The 18,813-nt window shown below is 44.5% G+C and overlaps 1 protein-coding gene across 1 annotated transcript in view; it reads right to left on the bottom strand.

The window, feature by feature from the left end:
• Window positions 1-1,403: 1,403 nt before the first annotated feature.
• The window catches only part of LOC147612324 (D-isomer specific 2-hydroxyacid dehydrogenase family protein), a 52,957-nt gene continuing 35,547 nt past the window's right edge, over window positions 1,404-18,813 (bottom strand). Inside the window, exon 2 of the mRNA XM_086782928.1 lies at window positions 1,404-2,015. Within this exon, the coding sequence (XP_086639054.1) occupies window positions 1,497-2,015 (519 nt within the window). The 3' untranslated portion in view covers window positions 1,404-1,496. The remainder of the gene's footprint in view (window positions 2,016-18,813) is intronic.

Genomic DNA, 18,813 nt, shown 5'->3' with positions numbered 1-18,813 from the left:
AAATCCACCATAGCTTAAGAGGACAAGGAGCTCTAGTCACCACCCAGCCATAGAGGGGAATGTGGATAACACCACACTCCCGAGCACTTATAAGGGCCTACCCGCCCATAAGCCTACCCGACCGCCCAAGTGCTCCAACTTGGGCACCCTCACCTTAAACCCCGGATGCTCTCGCCGTCCACACTTCGGCATTAAGCACCATAGCTCAAAAGGGCAAGGAGCTCTAGTCACCAATTAACCATAGAGAGGAATCTGGATAACACCACATTCCCGAATACTTATAGGGACTTATCCACCAATAAGCCTGCCCGACCTCCCAAGTGCTCCAACTTGGGCGCCCTCACCCCTAGACCCACTCCCGCATTCGGGCTCCACATCCAATCGAGCTCCATGCCACCACCACAAGCTACGTGACACTATAAATGTCTAAAAGCTAGGAACTCAATCCTTGTGGGGTTGGCTATGCGGTTTAATCTCAATTAGATTAATTGGATGCATTGCAATCAGCACTCTCATAATTCTTCAATGGGTGCATGAAGGTATTAAGGCATGCAAGGCAAAAGATCAAATACTAAATGTGCCAAGGGGATTCCACTCTTCAAGCCAATGACAAATTAACTACACCTGATGCAAGGGACTCAAAGAGGTTGAGCTTGCAAATTCAAATTAGGTTGACACCAATCAACTCCCAATGTTTTTACAAGCATTGGCAATGTTTAATGGATTGTTGGACTGGTGATATTTACTTAATCTTTTGCAACTATCAAGGTGAAGGCAAACTGGTGCAATATTAATCAGGAGAACTAACACAAAAGCTAATAAAATCTGTTGTTACACTATTCTCTGTACCTCCACCATGTGAGATTTTTAAAAAAATGAGGAATGCGACGAGTCTACAAGTACTCAATATATACGTGAGGCCAAAATAGCCTATGAAACCAAAAAGGCTATACGCATGTACAATCTGCCAAAAAAAAAAAACAAAAAAAAACCCCAAAAAAAAAAGAGCATCCTCTAAGCCTTATTGCAGGCTCCTTGGGGCCTAATACATGTGCCACCATGACGTTGAGAACCCAAACAGCTTTTAAAATTCCCTAATACATCTCGGGAAGGGGGAGAGAGCAAGAGATGTATCTACTCTTCTGAAGATGAATGCCACCTGTGAGACCCAAACAAAACTACAATCTTGCCAAGGTTTTACCGAGGAAAAAATGGAGAAAGATCACGTTAACATCTACTAGAAACCCAAAGGATCTGAGACCACAAAGATGTTACATGTAATCCATGCATAAACTGGATGTCAAAACACATAAGTGACATAGATCCCTGTGTGTGTTGGTGTGGGTGGGTGTGTGGGTGGGTGAGAGAGACAGAGACAGAGAGAGATTTGAACATAATAGCCAAGCCAGCGGACCTCATATGATCCATATGATTACACAAAAGCAAATGCATCCCCAATGCAAATACATTTAAGTATTTCTGAATATTTTGCCTTTCTAGATGACAGGAGTTAAAAGAGGCTGCCCAGAAAAGTAAGCTTGAAGGTTTGATACGACAAGATCTGCCATACCCCTTCGAGTTTCCCATGTTGCACTTCCAACATGAGGGGTCAAAACAACATTATCCATTGACATCAACTCTGCAGGAACATGAGGCTCATTCTCATACACATCCAGGCCAGCTCCTCCAAGACGGCCTTCTACCAATGCTTTGACAAGTTCTGCCTCGTCTAGTATGGGTCCTCGGGCTATGTTGATAAGGAATCCCGTTGGTCCCAACGCATCCAGAACTTCCCTATCAATGCTACCTTTTGTTTCTTCGGTTAGAGGGCACGAAATAACCAGCACATCCGAATTGGCAGCAAGATCTCCCACACTAGAATAGTACGCATATGGTATGCTTGGTTTTGATGATTTGCCTTGATAAGATATTGTGCACCCAAAAGCTTCAGCACGTTTTGCAATGGCCATACCAATTCTTCCAAGGCCCACAATGCCCACTCGCTTTCCACTTGCCTGAAATGCAACCCATCAAAATGCATGTCAAGCTCAATTATCTAAGGACCCTCATGGATAATTAACAGCACAAACCTAGTTTCAATAGGTCAACGGATCATGTAGAGAACAAAAGCATTCACGATCACGCCATAGAAAAGCATTCAAGACCACACAGTATCTTTGTACTTTGACCAAGCACAGGGGCACATGAAAGTGACAAAATTGAGGAACTACTTGTAACAAACCCACTTAATCAGCAATCAAAAATAATGAAAGAAAGTAGGATTCAAAGAAAAGAGAAACGAGACCTCGCTGAGAGGGGAACCCTTTGCAGCAATTTATTGAATCAAACCACAGACACAAAGTGCCTGAATCTTTACAATAGACGAGAAAATGAAAAGGGAGTGCTCCAATTTATAGGTATTGAGGCTTCAATGCTCTAGAATGGAAAGAGTAAGCTCCAAATGACAAGTGGCTACTTTAATTGACGAGTGTTAAGCTAAATTGACAAGTGTTAGGTGAAATGATGAGTGTAGGGACACTTGCCTCATTCTAGATGCCACATGTCCTATTCTAGACATAACCTTATATGCTAAAAATATCCAAACTCGAAGAATTTGACAAAGGTGATTTAGTGTTAAATATTACTAGTGATTAATGTGGGAATAAACAAGTGCTAGGTTGTTGAGTAAACTAGCACTGAATGTAAGCCTTAAATAGAGCGGTTCCAATGTGTGTGAACAACCGCTATTATGTATGAGTCTCTTGTGTAGGAACAGCCTCTTAAAAGGCATATGTGGTGGCATCATACTTAGAATATGTGGTGGAATCATATTTAGCATATGTGGTGGCATCACATCTAGCATATTTATTTGTCGTACGTCGTGACCCCATTGGAATCCTCAGTCCAAGATATGTCAAGCATGAGCTACGTAGGCCATTCCTCAACCATAGTGAGTCAGTCAGTCAGTCAGTCAGTCAAGTCCCTTAACCCACTTGAAGAGATTCATTCATGCATGTAGAGTCAGTAGAAACCTTAGGGTTTGCATTAATGCTACGAACACTTGCTCCTCTATGCTAGATAGTCCCCCATTCCCAAAGCTTGTACATTCTTGATCTTTTGGGCATCCAGAGTGTGAGGGCAAAAGAAACCATAGGACCAAATATATGAAAGATCACAGTAAAACACACAATATGCAATGGTGATGTGTATATAAAAGATAAAGTCCAGTACAGGAGCTCTATGTGAGACTCCGAATAAGCAAAGAGAGCTGTTGTCCCATAAAACGCAGATAACAGAGCTGGAGTGACCCTGATGAAAGCGCTAATATAAACCTGATGTAAGGCTTATGTGAGCCTGAAGTAAGGCTGCTGAAAAGCGCTGAAGACAGCCTGTTGCAGACGATGAAGTCAGGCCAGATGTGGGCGATGTAAAAGCTAATATGAGTCTGACTGTAACTTGGTTGAACACAATGCTAATCAATACACTTAAATACACTAAGATTTGATGGACACTTGTTCAAATACAAGAAGTAAATTGCTGAATTGATAAGAGACACACAGTGAGCCGGAACGGCCGACCCCTCCCTCAAATAAAGTATATTGATCTTGGGAGAATCAAAAACATAGAGTCATGGGCATTTCTGACCAGATTTCCATACCAATGTATATGAATACAGTATTGCAAACAAGTGGTTGTCGATGTAGACTTGCAACCCACACTACCCTCTCAAGTGCCCATGTTCCCTACCATCTGCTCTCTAGGGTTCCACCAACACATGGTAGCAACAATCTACAAGAGAGCACGTAGGACAAGAGAACACTACACAGGGTATGTGATCTTGTAATCCGGTTCCTCCCTCCTACTACTTGCTCCCATATTTAAGCATAAAAGCTTACCACTAGCAAGTAGAGTCGATGACAACGGAAGTCTTCGCGATGGAAGCCCTTGGAGTGTTGAAATCTTTGATTTGTCACCTTTCTTCGCGACAAAAGTCTTCAAGAGAATGAAGGGAACCTTAAGAAAGCTTCCCCTATGGTTCAACTTGAGAAAGGAAGGCTGAAATTAGGGTTTTCAACAAAAAGACCAGAAACTACAGCAATAAAGAGAGCTATTTTGCTGAATTTCAATCATTGGGAGTGTGTAGGAGAGTGATAAGCATCCAGAAACACTCTAGGAACCTTGAAAATCACCTTAGCAAGCTTGGAAATGGAGTTGGGAAGGAGAATGTGCAGAAAATGCAGCCCAACAGCCCTCATGAAGGAGGCGCCAAACTCTAGAGAGAGGAAGAGGACTGAGTTGTCCAGTGTAGGTGGCGAGTTGTCCAGTGTAGGTGGCAGGCAGGTGCTTTGTGGAGCAAGCTAGAGTGGACACATGGCTGGTTACTCCCTTTGTACAAAGGGGATAAGGTCTGGGCGGTGGACATTGGGTTATGTCCACCTCGGGACATCAGTGTGTGTGAACACGAGGCTGGTCATAATTTATAAGTGAGTTTTGGTCGCCCAAAACTTAATGAAGTGTGTACACACTCACTTATAAATTAGTGCTAACTCCTAAGGCCAAGTTTATGACCAATACTTACCACCTGTCACATGCCACATAACCATGTCAGCAGACAGTTTCACACGCACGGTTCGCGGGCGTGCGTCCCCTTACCCGGAACTACACATTGGTCAAGCAAGCATGAAAACAGCATGCAATTTCAATTGCAAGCAAGCACATAAAGGTTCTATGCAATGCAGCATTGGTATGGACAATCCCCGTTCACGAGACTATACCAAAATAGACGGGCTCCAGGCAAGTACACGAGGTACCAGACCCAATGGAACACCAATCCACCAAGCATATCCGGGCATGTACACGGAGGCACAAGTCCCAACGGAAAGCCAAGTCTACAGTATCACATGAGTGGCATCAATCCCCGGCATAAACAACTGCCATGGACACCAGTCCAATGTACATACATGATAAGAAAGCACGGGTGGACCAATTGGGTGGCCAAATCGTGACATCCCCCCCGGCTTCTAATCAGTTGTCCGTAACTGAAAAGCATCCAAATATGTCTGAAGCACATGCGGGCAATCTTTGAAGAACTCTTCATCTACCCATTAAGCATCAATGGGAAGATAGTTCCTAAACTTCACAAGGTAACGTCTCACAACTTTGCCTGCAGAGCAAGCTTGCGTTCCTTGTGATACACAATCTGCTGTGGCTGCAAGATCTCCTCAAGCTCATCCACTTCTGGTGGATCCTCAATGACCATTTCACTGGGCTCCGGCCCTACATACTTACGAAGGAGACTCACATGAAAAGCATTGTGTATGTGCCAATGACTAGGTAATGCCAATCTGAAAGCCACTTCATTGATCTTCTCGATCACTCGAAAAGGCCCATAGTACCTGGTTGCAAGCTTAGCATATGCACCCTCTTTGCCAGGCCTCTTTGAAAATCTTGCTTTCTCAAATTTCAGCAATACCCAATCATTCTCTTTAACATCCAATCGCCTTCTATGCTTGTTGGCAGCCTTTTTATGCTTGTCTTGTGACCTTGCAATGGCTGTCCGCACCTGAGCAAAAGCAATATCCAAGTCTCTTACATACTCATCAGCTGCAAATATCTCATTCTTTTTGCGAAGGATGGGTGGCAAAACCACCTTACCATAAACAATCTCAAACGAGGCCTTTCCCGTAGATGCATGCATCGTGTTGTTGTATGCAAATTCCACAAGCGGTAAGTACTTCTCTCAATAAGACTTCTGATCCGCCACATAACATTTCAAGAGATCCAACACGGCTGAATTTGCAGCCTCACTTTGCCCATCCGTTTGAGGGTGATAAGCTGATGAGAAGTCCAATTTGGTGTCCATATTATCAAATAAGGCCCGCCAAAAGAGACTTGTAGTCCTCGGATCTCTATCCCCCACAATGGACTTCGGCATTCCATGATGTTTGAACACTTATGCAAGATATATTTTAACCATATGCTCAGCTTTGATGGTCTTTTTGACTGGCAAGAAATGAGCTTGCTTGCTAAACCTGTCCACAATTGTCCAAATTGCATCATTACCCTGTTGGGTACGTGGCATGAAATCCATTGTAATACTTTCCCATGGCTAAGTGGGAATAGGCAATGGCTGAAGCGAACCTGGAGTCTTTTGCCTATCAAATTTGACCTTTTGACAGGTGATACATGCACGTACATGTGCCTCTATGTCTTTCCGCATACCTGGCCAAAAGAAATACCGCTCAATCATGTGCGTAGTAGGCATTATGCCTCTATGACCAGCATATGGAGGAGCATGGCACTCATCCAAAACCTTTTGCCTCATGTCAAACACCACACATGGGCAATTATCTTGAGATAACCCTCTTTGATCACATATGAGGCATGTGCATGACCAGCCATCAAATCTGTCACCAACCTGGAGTATGAAAGGAGTCTAGTGGACTCTAGGATGTCTAAATATTTGGAAAGTACAAGCTTTGGGAATGGGGGATTATCCTAGAATACAAAGGACCACACTCCTGAAATTAAGAGAGTTACTATTTTTGGTCTCACTCCGATGGAAATTCTGTTCGCGTCATTACGTCTGGAATTGAGCAGATACCAAGAGTTGGCAAAGTGCCTATGACAGAATGTCTACTAGTTGGGATATTTTTAGAGGTAAATTATGGGAGAACCCATCTTTTAGATTGGGACATGTGGCAAGAAAGTGGATCAAAGTGAGACAAGTGGCCTCACACTTGTCACTCCAGCTATTGTGTGGCTCTCCACTTGTCATTGTAGCCTTCTCTTGCCATTTTAGCTCATGGGAGGCCCAAATCTATAAACTGGAGCCCTCTCTCTTCGTTAATAGAGGCTCTCTTGCTGCACACTAACCTCTACCACCGTTACAGGCTGCCCTAATGATGGCTACTCTCTTTCTCTCTCTCTTGAAGGCTCCCCATTAAGAATACCGGCTATTGGGGACTGTTTTGCAAGCTTCCATCGCGAAGAAATACTGAAGGCAAGGGTATTTAATCATTTAGTATGATTTTTAGCCATTGTACTTGTTGTACCAACCCTTGTACTTGCTGTACCAACCACAGTACTAGCTGTACCAGCCCTTGTACTTGTTGTATCTCTGTACTAGCCATTGTACCTATTGTACCAACCATTGTACTAAGTACCTACTGTACCAGCCACTGTACCTGCTGTACCAACCATTATACTTATTGTACCAACCATTGTATTGGCTATACCAACCCTTGTACTTACTGTACCTACCGTACCAACCACTGTACCTGCTGTACCAACCATTGTACTTGTTGTACCAGCCCTTGTACCGGCTGTACCAGCCACTGTACCTACTGTACCGACTGAATGGAGAGCTGAACTTGTTGTACTAGCTCTATTGCATGAAGACCCGTGGTTTTTGGGGAAGAATCAATACCCACACCGAGGTATATGGATTATATCGTTGGCTCGACATTTCTATAGCCTGTGTTCCGGCTTGGTAGCCTCGTGTTGGGCTGTGTTATGGCATTTGTATATGGATAATCCGACATCTCCCGTGGGGAGAGTAAGGCCCTCAAAGCTTGTACATGATATTATTCTCCTTGGGTAATAAAATACTCCAATGGGGGGGGGAGGGGTCGGTGGTCGGCCCATTCCGGCCTCTATGTGGTGTCACATATGCAAGCTCCATTTTCAGCATTTGTGAATGTTTTGTCCAGCTTTTATGTTTTATGCAAAGTGATGATGGATATGTGTTAAGATTGTGGCCATGTTTAAATGTTTTAATATGCATCGATGGTATCAACAAGTGTGTCAAAGGCCCTAGTCCCCCAGGCACCGCCGCCGCGAGTTACATTTTGATGTCACCAACCTGGACATTTTCAAGTATAAAAGGGGTCTATGGACTCCAAGATGTCTAAATATTTAAAAAGTACAAGCTTCGGGAATGGGGGATTATCCTAGAATACAAAGGACCACACTCCTAAAATTTAGGAGAGTTGCTATTTTTGGTCTCGCTCAGATGGAAATTCTGTTCGCGTCATTACATCTGGAATTGAGCAGATACCAAGAGTTGGCAAAGTGCCTATGACAGAATGTCTACTAGTTGGGATATTTTTAGAGGTAAAGATTATGGGAGAACCCATCTCTTAGATTGGGACATGTGGCAAGAAAGTGGATCAAAGTGAGACAAGTGGCCTCACACTTGTCACTCCAGCCATTGTGTGGCTCTCCACTTGTCATTGTAGCCTTCTCTTGCCATTTTAGCTCATGGGAGGCCCAAATCTATAAATTGGAGCCCTCTCTCTTCATTAATAGAGGCTCTCTTGCTACACACTAGCCTCTACCACCGTTACAGGCCGCCCTAATGATGGCTACTCTCTTTCTCTCTCTCTCTTGAAGGCTGCCCATGAAGAATACCGGCTGTTGGGGATTGTTTTGGAGGCTTCCATCGCGAAGAAATACTGAAGGCAAGGGTATTTAATCATTTATTATGATTTTTAGCCATTGTACTTGTTGTACCAGTCCTTGTACTTGCTGTACCAACCACTATACTGGCTGTACCAGCCCTTGTACTTGTTGTACAAGCTGTACCAACCACTATACCTACTGTACGAGCCACTGTACTTATTGTACCATCCCTTGTACTTGCTATACCTACTGTACTTGCTGTACCAACCATTGTACCTACTGTACCAACCACTGTTCTGGCTGTACCAGCCCTTGTACCGACTGTACCAACCACTGTACCTACTGTACCGGCCACTGTACCTATTGTATCGGCTGAATGGAGAAATGGAGAGCTGAACCTGTTGTACTAGCTCTATTGCATGAAGACCCGTGGTTTTTGGAGAAGAATCAGTACCCACACAGAGGTATATGGATTATATTGTTGGCTCGACATTTCTGCAGCCTGTGTTCCGGCTTGGTAGCCTCGTGTTGGGCTGTATTATGGCATTTGTATATGGATAATCCCGCATCTCCTGTGGGGAGAGTAAGGCCCTCAAAGCTTGTACATGATATTATTCTCCTTGGGTAATAAAATACTCCAAAGGGAGGGAGGGGGTCTCGGCCCATTCCGGCCTCTATGTGGTGTCACATATGCAAGCTCAATTTTCAGCATTTGTGGATGTTTTGTCCAGCTTTTATGTTTTATGCAGAGTGATGACGGATATGTGTTAATGTTGTGGCCATGTTTAAATGTTTTAGTATGCATCGATGGTATCAACAAGTGTGTCAAAGGCCCTAGTCTCCCGGGCACCACCGCCGCGAGTTACAAAATCAACCCAAATAGTGGCAAAATCAGCATCCGTATGATACAAATCACGCATGGTAGACAAGTCCCCATGAGAGACAACCGAGATAGCTGCTACATACGGCTTTCGTGACAATGCATCGGCCACTACATTCTTCTTTCCCGGGGTGTGCAAGATCTGAAAATGAAACATAGAGAGGAAATTGGCCATCCTCATATGCTTCTCTGACAACTTAGTTTGAGTAAGAAAATACCTCAAACTCTGGTGATCTGTCTTCACAGTGAAATCAGCCCCAAGAAGGTAATGTTTCCATATAGTAAGTGCATGAATTACAGCCAAGAGCTCTTTCTCAAAAATGCCAAGATAGCTCTGCATCATGCAATCTACGACTCTCATAAGCCACGGCATGTCCCTCTTGATTAAGAACAGCTCCTATGCAATTTCAGATGCATCACATTCCACACAAAAAGGCTTTTGCAAATCCGGAATGATCAACACTGGACCATGAGTAGTTACATCTTTCAATTTGAGGAATGCATCTCTCTCTACATTAGTCCATTTGAACACGGCCTTCTTCTTTGTCAAATCATGTAAAGGAGAAGCAATCCATGCAAAGTGCCGAATGAACCTGCGGTAGTAAGAGCATAATCCAAGAAAACTAAGGATCTCATGCACCGAACTCAATTCGGGCCAATTCCGAATTGCATCAATCTTTGCAGAATCCATCCGCACTCCATCTTTGGATACAATATGCCCAAGATAATGTATCTCTGACAAGAAGAACTCACTCTTCTTTGCATTTATGAAGAGTTTATGCTTATCGAGCTCTTCAAAAACAATAGCCAAATGTTCTTCTTCCGTCTTCGAGAAGACTAGGATGTCATCAAAGAAGACACCTGTAAATTTCCTGTACCCACGAAATATGTGATCCATCATTCTATTGAATGTAGCCGGGACATAAAGGCATAACAAGATACTCATAAAGCCCAAATGCCCTCCTGAAAGCAGTTTTGTGTACATCCTCAGGCACTACACACACTTGATGATATCCACTCTTGAGATCAATTCGGCTAAAGCATGCCGATCCATCCAACTTGTCAAGGATGTCGTCTATGCGTGGAATCGGAAATCGATTCTTGATGGTAAGCTATTCAAAGCTCTATAATCCACACACATACGAAATCCATCCTTCTTTTGAACCAAAAGGACAGGTGAACACAATACGGGGAAGAGCTTGGCTGAACCAAACCCTTCTCAAGAAGCTCATTCACTTGCTTCATGATCTCCTCTTTTTGGGATGCACTTACACGATAGGCTGGCCTATTAAGATCAATACGATGATCTTCCGATCGTACCGGTGGTAACTCATCAACAAAACAATCATTGTGCTCTTGCAAAAATTTCAACCTATCATTACTAAGAGTGATTACATGTACATTATTTTCCTCAACATGATCGCGTACAAAAATCAAGTACGCAAAAACACTCTTTTTCATTACTTTCTTAATTTGTACATGAGATACAAGGGGAATGGTATCACCCACTTCACCAGCATCAATTACATGCTCTCGGCCTTTATGCATGAAGGTGATCCTGTTGGTCTTCTAAGCCTTGCACGGATCAATACGTGTATGCCAAGGCTTTCCAAGCAATATATCACAGCCATTCAAAGGCGCCACAAGAAAATCCTCATGATCCACATAGCCTTGAATGTGTATACGCAACTTGCCAAAAATAGGCATGACCTGCACTTCTCTACCAACAAAGACAGCCCCTGCTTCAATTCGAGGACCCATGTCCTCCACTTCAATACCCAAAGCAGCTACCATCTGAGTGGATATGAAATTTTCAGATTAACAATCATCAAACATGAACAAAGCGGGCTGATCTTTGAGCTGTCCCCAAGCTTTACATACAACCCTATCTTTGCTATCATGTGAAGTGTTGCCCTGCACATCCGGAACCATATGCACATTAGGCTTTGATGAATTCACATTATCACGCTTCTTCTTGTTTGGGCATGCCTTTGCAATATGCTTGGTGCTACCACAAGTAAAGCATTTCCCCTCACTCATATATTGCTTTTTCTGCTCCGGAGTGAGACCATAGTCTCTCAGTTTGAAGAGACGCTTCTTGGTAGTGTTATTTTGAGCCTTTGGACCATTTTTATCTTGCTTTCGGTCCTTTTTAAGTGGTTGTCCATCATTTTGCAGGTTTTGGACAGTCCTCTCTTTACCTTGATATGAGGGTTTAGCCTTATTGGATCGACTCAATTTGAGTTCCAATTGCTCGGTGGCGGTGGTGGCTGCGATTAATTGGTGTAAGGTATGACCAGGATACATTTGTAGTCCCGCTTTGTACACGGGTTCCAATCCTGATTGAAACCTTCTCTTTCTTTCTGTCTCAGTGACATGCATAAATGGAGACACCTCCAAGAGCACTTTCCAAAACTTTTGTACATATGCATTTACCGATTCTCCCTCATTTTGCTTTACCCAATCCCACTTCATTGTTATCTCATTCAATGCATTGGCAGACAAGAATTGAGCATAGAACCTCTCCTTGAACTTTTCCCATGATCTAACAGGATTCGGTGAGAGCTTCTCCGTGAGCCACCAATCGGCAGCAGTGCCTTTCATGAACGTGCTTACATGCCGGATCATGGATTTTTGAGTGAAATCCTCATCACTGAAAGCAATATCAAACTGGGCAATAAAAGCGAGTGCCTTTGATGCATCATATTCCCCATGATATGTGTCAAACTTCACAGATTTGTCTCCGGCTTTGAAGTCACGAGACTTTGATGCATGTGTGTGCATCTCAACATGTTTTCTCCCATGTTTGTCCATTGGGTCAGCCCCTGTGAGACTGGCATCATTTTAGGACCAAAAGGTGATACATAAGGCATAGATACATGTGTCCTGTAAGCATGAGGCAGGGCTGGGCCCTCAACATGCATTGATACATTTTCAACCATAACTTCTCCCTCACGAGCACACTCGAAGGCATGAGTGGCATGAGAAATACGCGCAACACCTGCACCAACAGAAAATTACAGCCCATGTTGCATGTGTTGTGCATACACATTTTCAGCCGGCAATGACATTTGACATACATTTTGACCACTGCCATAAACATTGTATCCTTCACGGACTACATAAGGTATTCCTGCATGGCATGAAGTCACTGATTGTTCCTCTCCCATAGCATGGAGATTCATTATCTTAGACATAAGTTCTTGTTCGGGCACTTGTGGGGAGTCCAAGACATGTGGGATGGTTGCCTTTTCTGCATAGGCATCCTCGGTACGAGCCAAGTATGCACGTGCTGCATCCCTCGGTTGCATGTGCAACTCTTGAGCAATCATTGCCATTGCATGATCCATATAAGATTCAGCTTTCTTGGCCTTCAAACGGTCATGTACCAATAGATCCTCGCGGCGGTAGAGATTCAATTCTTCTTGTTGTGCATGGAGAAGAGCCTGCATACGAGTAAGTTCAGCCCTCAAGACTATGGACTCTTCTTCCTGCATCTTCTCTTTGCCACGGGATGACTGTTCCACATATTCATGTTTCCTATTGTGCACCACATGAGTTTGCTCATCCTGTAAAGCATTGGAGGCATGCATTTCATTGTCCCTGCCTCTTGTATTAGTATCTCCAACATTCATTGTATGGCTGTCCATAATGTTCTAAGTGTAGAGATAGCTAGTGTTTACGGTGATCGTCTCTCACGATAGAAGTGAAAGAGAACCGTATCTGATACCAATGTAACTTGGTTGAACACAATGCTAATCAATACACTGAAATACACTAAGATTTTATGTATGCTTGTTCAAATACAAGAAGTAAATTGCTGAATTGACAAGAGACACACAATGAGCCGGAACGGCCGACCCCTCCCTCAAATAAAGTATATTGATCTTGGGAGAATCAAGTACAAAGAGTCATGGGCATGTCTGACCAGATTTCCATACCAATGCATATGAATACAGTATTGCAAACAAGTGGTTGTCGATGTAGACTTGCAATCCACACTACCCTCTCAAGTGCCCATGTTCCCTACCATCTGCTCTCTAGGGTTCCACCAACACATGGTAGCAACAATCTGCAAGAGAGCACGTAGGACAAGAGAACACTACACAGGGTATGTGATCTTGTAATCCGGTTCCTCCCTCCTACTACTTGCTCCCATATTTAAGCATAAAAGCTTACCAATAGCAAGTAGAGTCGATGACAGCGAAAGTCTTCGCGATGGAAGTCCTTGGAGTGTTGAGATCTTTGATTTGTCGCCTTGCTTCGCACGACAAAAATCTTCAAGAGGATGAAGGGAACCTTGGGAAAGCTTCCCCTATGGTTCAACTTGAGAAAGGAGAGCTGAAATTAGGGTTTTCAGCAAAAAGACCAGAAATTACAGCAATAAAGAGAGCTGTTTTGCTGAATTTCAATCATTGGGAGTGTGTAGGAGAGTGATTAGCATCCGGAAACACTCTAGGAAGCTTGAAAATCACCTTAGTAAGCTTGGAAATGGAGTTGGGAAGGAGTGCAGAAAATGCAGCCCAACAGCCCTCATGAAGGAGACGCCAAACTCTAGAGAGAGGAAGAGGACTGAGGTGGTGAGTTGTCCAGTGTAGGTGGCAGGCAGGTGCTTTGTGGAGCAAGCTAGAGTGGGTGGACACATGGCTGGTTACTCTCTTTGTACAAAGGGGATAAGGTCTGGGCGGTGGACATTGGGTTATGTCCACCTCGAGACATCAGTGTGTGTGAACACCAGGCTGGTCATAATTTATAAGTGAGTTTTAGTCGCCCAAAACTTAATGAAGTGTGTACACACTCACTTATAAATTAGTACTAACTCCTAAGGCCAAGTTTATGACCAATACTTACCACCTATCACATGCCACATAACCATGTCAGCAGACAGTTTCACACGCACAGTTCGCGGACGGGCATCCACTTACCCGGAACTACACATTGGTCAAGCAAGCATGAAAACAGCATGCAATTTCAATTGCAAGCAAGCACATAAAGATGCTATGCAATGCAGCATTGGTATGGACAATCCCCGTTCACAAGACTATACCAAAATAGACGTGCTCCAGGCAAGTACACGAGGTACCAAACCCAATGGAACACCAATCCACCAAGCGTTTCCGGGCATGTACACGGAGGCACAAGTCCCAACGGAAAGCCAAGTCTATAGTATCACATGAGTGGCATCAATCCCCAGCATAAACAACTGCCATGGACACCAGTCCAATGTACATACATGATAAGAAAGCACGGGTGGACTAATTGGGTGGCCAAATGGTGACACTGATGTAGGCGGCCAATCCAGCAACAGAAGACGCTATAGATCAACCTGTTGTAGGCGACGAAAAACGCTGATGTGAGGCTGATATAGGCGACCACGCCAGCAAGCGATGAAACGCTAGTGTGAGGCTGATATAGGCGGCCAGTGCACAAGCGATGAAACGCTGATGTGAGGCTAATATGGGCGACCAGGCCAGCAGCCGAAACACTGATGTGAGGAAAAACGCAAAGCTCCCAGTCCACGTGGGTTGGTGATGCCATTGAACAAGGGGGGAGCCTTATATTTATATGAGGTTTTGGGCAGCCAGCATAGGAGTTGGCCAGCATAGAAGTCGGCCCTTTTTGGGCTGGGTAAATACCTATTTTTGGGTATATTTTCACACAACCCCTCTCAGACCAAAAAGAGATCATGAGAGAAGATGAGGGAAAAGAGTTGGTTGTCGAAGATGAGGATTTCTGTGATTTGGGATTGAGAAGTACGGGAAAGAATGCCACAATGCAAGAGGTTTTCACATGCATGAATGCCCATTTTTGAGGTTTTCATTCATACATGCGCCCCAAACACATAAAACAGAATGCTGCATAGGGAATGCAGGATGGAAAAAAATGCAATGCAGTGGGTTTTCACGAGAGCCGTGCCCTCATGGGGTTTTCACTAACTCATGTGCCCGATACAAAAATGGTAAAAAAATGAAGGGAGAGGCAGATCCCCCTCTCAATGAGCGGAGGGTGATGGTGGTGGACCGATGCCAATCCGATTGCGAAGACGCTCGAGAATGGGGCGGTTGACGGACTTCGTAAGGATGTCTGCTTGGTTGTCTGTCGTAGGAATGTACTGGAGTCGGATGGTAGCAAGCTCAACTTGTTCCCTGTTAAAGTGAAATAGGACACCCACATGCTTGGTACGGTTAGAAAAAATAGGGTTGCCAAAAAGGGCAATCGCACTCTGACTGTCGACGAAGATGGTAGAGGCAATGTTGATGGAGATGCGCATGTCGGAAAGAAGTTGACGAAGATACATAACCTCAGTGGTGGCATCATAGAGGGCCCGGTATTCAGCCTCTGCTGAAGAACCTAAAACGGTGTCCTGCTTTTTGCTAGACGAAGAGAAAGGGGCAAATCCGAGGGAGAACAAATAATCACCATGAGAACGTCGAGAATCGAGATCACCAGCCCAGTCGGAGTCCGTGTAACCGTGCAAGGTGATCTCGCGACTGTAGTGAAGTCCATACAAATAGGTACCTGCTAAATAGCGAACAACCCTCATCGCTGAACTCCAATGTGGCTCCTTGGGAGCATTGAAATACTGACTTAAAATGGATATGCAATAAGAGATATCAGGACGAGAATTTGTGAGCCAAATAAGTTTCCCAACCACTTGTCGGTAGGCTCGCTCTTCATGTGGAGGTGAGTCCACTTCCTTTGACAATTTAACGATGGGATCCATTGGAGTGGCCACGGGGATAGCACCATCAGGAAAATAGGAAGTAATGAGTTGGAGACAATATTTATATTGAGACATGAAAATACCAGGATGTGTCACCATTTGGCCACCCAATTGGTCCACCCGTGCTTTCTTATCACGTATGTACATTGGACTGGTATCCATGGCAGTTGTTTATGCCGGGGATTGATGCCACTCATGTGATACTGTCCATTGGGTCTGGTACCTCGTGTACTTGCTTGGAGCACGTCTATTTTGGTATAGTCTCATGAATGGAGATTGTCCATACCAATGTTGCATTGCATAGCATCTTTATGTGCTTGCCTGCAAATGAAATTGCATGCTGTTTTCATGCCTGCATGACCTATGTGTAGTTCCGGGCTAGGGGACGCCCACCCGTGAACCGTGCTTGTGAAACTGTCTGCTGACATGGTTGTGTGGCATGTGAACAGGTGGTAAGTATTACCCAATCTAGGCTCAAATAGCCCTTAGGACTTAGACAATATTTATAAGTGAGTGCCTTCCCACTTCATTAAAGTTTGGGCGCCCAAAAGTCACTTATAAATTATGACCGCTTCCAAGTTCACACTCACTGAAGTCCCGAGGCGGACAAGACTCAATGTCTAGGACCTGATCCTCCCCTTTTGACTCATAAATGGGCATCTCCCCATGTCCCTTCACCTGATTGGACCCCAATTCACTTACTTATTAATAGAAAATTCGTGTTTTCTCTTCATGAAGATTTTTGGAGCCTGAAAACTCTGTTTTTCCACCATTTCTCTCCATTTCCAAGCTCTCCATAGCCATACCCAACTTGCTAGGGTGTTTTCCAACCTTCCAAGAGTGTTTCCAAGTGCTAATGATTAATCACTCTCCTACTCACTCCCTGTCATGTGCAGTGTGTATCGACCGTGTGCTACACGCACGCAAGACTAGCTTCGAGGTTTGGGAAAGCTTGGAGCTAGGCAGGCTGATTGGCAAGCTGAGTTAGGGATAGACTAACGGGCAAGCACCCAAGTACGGACGGGCGGGCGCCCAAGTGTGGACGCCCGATGACCGGTCAAGAGCCTATAAAAGGGTGGCCAAGGTTAGTCATTAGTCATAAAGAGTCTCGCGTGATTTGTGAGAGCTCTATGGTCTTGGAGCCTGGATCTAGTGCAGACGTGCACCTGCTTTACGCAGCCGAGGCCGGCAGCAATCTCGAGGCCCGCGAGGGTAGCTTCGTGGCGATATGGGACGACGCGAGGAGGAGATTGGTCGATACGTCAACCTAGTTAGCTCAGCTCGTGGCTCGGTGGGGACAGCAAAGACTGTGGGCTTGCCCACGGCTGTCATGGTTGGGAGGTGAGTCAGGCCTGCACTCCCTTGTTGTTTGTTTGTTTGCAGGTTTCGAGTCTCGTACCAGGAGCGTTCCACGAGGAGATCCGGTGGGGATTTGACAGTGGTATCAGAGCGTACCTCGTGAACGAGCAAGTCGGTAGGTAGAGAAGATGAGGTCGAAGAAAGGTATGTGTTCAAAAAGCTTGCTGTTTTTTCTGTGCATACTGCTGTTTTTCAGATTCAGTATGTTGTTTTTTCATCATAGGAACCCGTGATGATAGCGATTGTGGTCTAGAAAGGGTTGTTTGCTTGGAAAAAAAAAGGAAAGATGTTTTTGAACTGTGTAAACAGTTTCAGATGAGAGAAAACAGAAAAAGCACGTTTGCTTTTGGCTGCACGAAAGAGAGAGAGCGAGAGAAGCGATTGCTGGCCATGCAAGGTCGGGTACTGCTGGTCGTGTACTGCTGGCCGGGTACTGTTGTACTGGTTGTAGGCGCAAGTGAGTAGGCGGCCAAGCCTATGCAGCAGCTAAGCCTAGGCGTAGGCTGGCGCAGGCCAGTGCAGACCACCTGTGCGAACTCAGGCGCCGGCAGGAAAGCAAGCGACAGCAGAAAGGTGGCGACAGCAGCATTCAGCCGACAGCGCTAAATCCAGGAGGGGGGAGAGAAAAAAAACCCAAAAAAAGCATTCGCTGATTTGGGCGCTTTTCATTTTTTTTAGTTTAATATTTTTTATTAAGTTTAAAGGCCCCCTCCAAGGTTTAAAGGTGTTTGTTTTTTTTTTTTTTTTAGGAAAGCAGAATATATATATCCATATATATATATATTCTGCTAATATATATATATATATATATATATAAACACAAAAGCAAAAGCTCAAGTTGCTTTTGTGGAAGGTTATATAAACCCCTTAAGTGGGCTTCTTGCCACCATCTCTCAAGTTTTCAAGCTCTCAAGCTCTCAAGTTCCCTCGCACTTTTATTGTGCAAAGATCGAATTTTCTCTCCACTTGCCCTCTTCACGCTGTCGACCCAAGAATCGGAGTTGAAGCCTCTTGTCGAACGCGAAGGCTTACCTGCTACGGAAGATACCGATGCCGATCTTTTTGACGACTATGTGTCAAAATCAGATTTTCAAGAGTTCAAAGTTGCTCTCGAAGCTTCTTCTTCAGAACGTCAAGCACAAATTGCCGCCCAGATGCAAGCCTTGCAGAACTCCATCTCTCTCTTGACCACTACCCTCTCTACTCTTTCGGGTATGGATACCTTGGCCTCTGCTTTAGGTCCCAACATTACTCCCAAATCGTTCAGGGGCGAGCAAAATCAGCGTACCAAGGAGATCGTGGACACTTGGCTACATAAGTGGCAGGTCCATTTTCAGTTTCATCCATATGATGATGGAAAAAAGATCCAGTTAGCAGCAGGTTTCCTCTCCGGCAAAGCTTTGCTTTGGTGGAAGGAACTCAACCCTAAGCCAACAACTTGGGCACA

The sequence above is a fragment of the Cibotium barometz genome, chromosome 45 (assembly GCF_041138505.1).
Source record: "Cibotium barometz isolate CiBa-2024 chromosome 45, ASM4113850v1, whole genome shotgun sequence".
Lineage (NCBI taxonomy): Eukaryota > Viridiplantae > Streptophyta > Polypodiopsida > Cyatheales > Cibotiaceae > Cibotium > Cibotium barometz.
The sequence above is the reverse complement of the archived record's forward strand: the minus strand, read 5'-3'. Positions and strand labels throughout refer to the sequence as shown.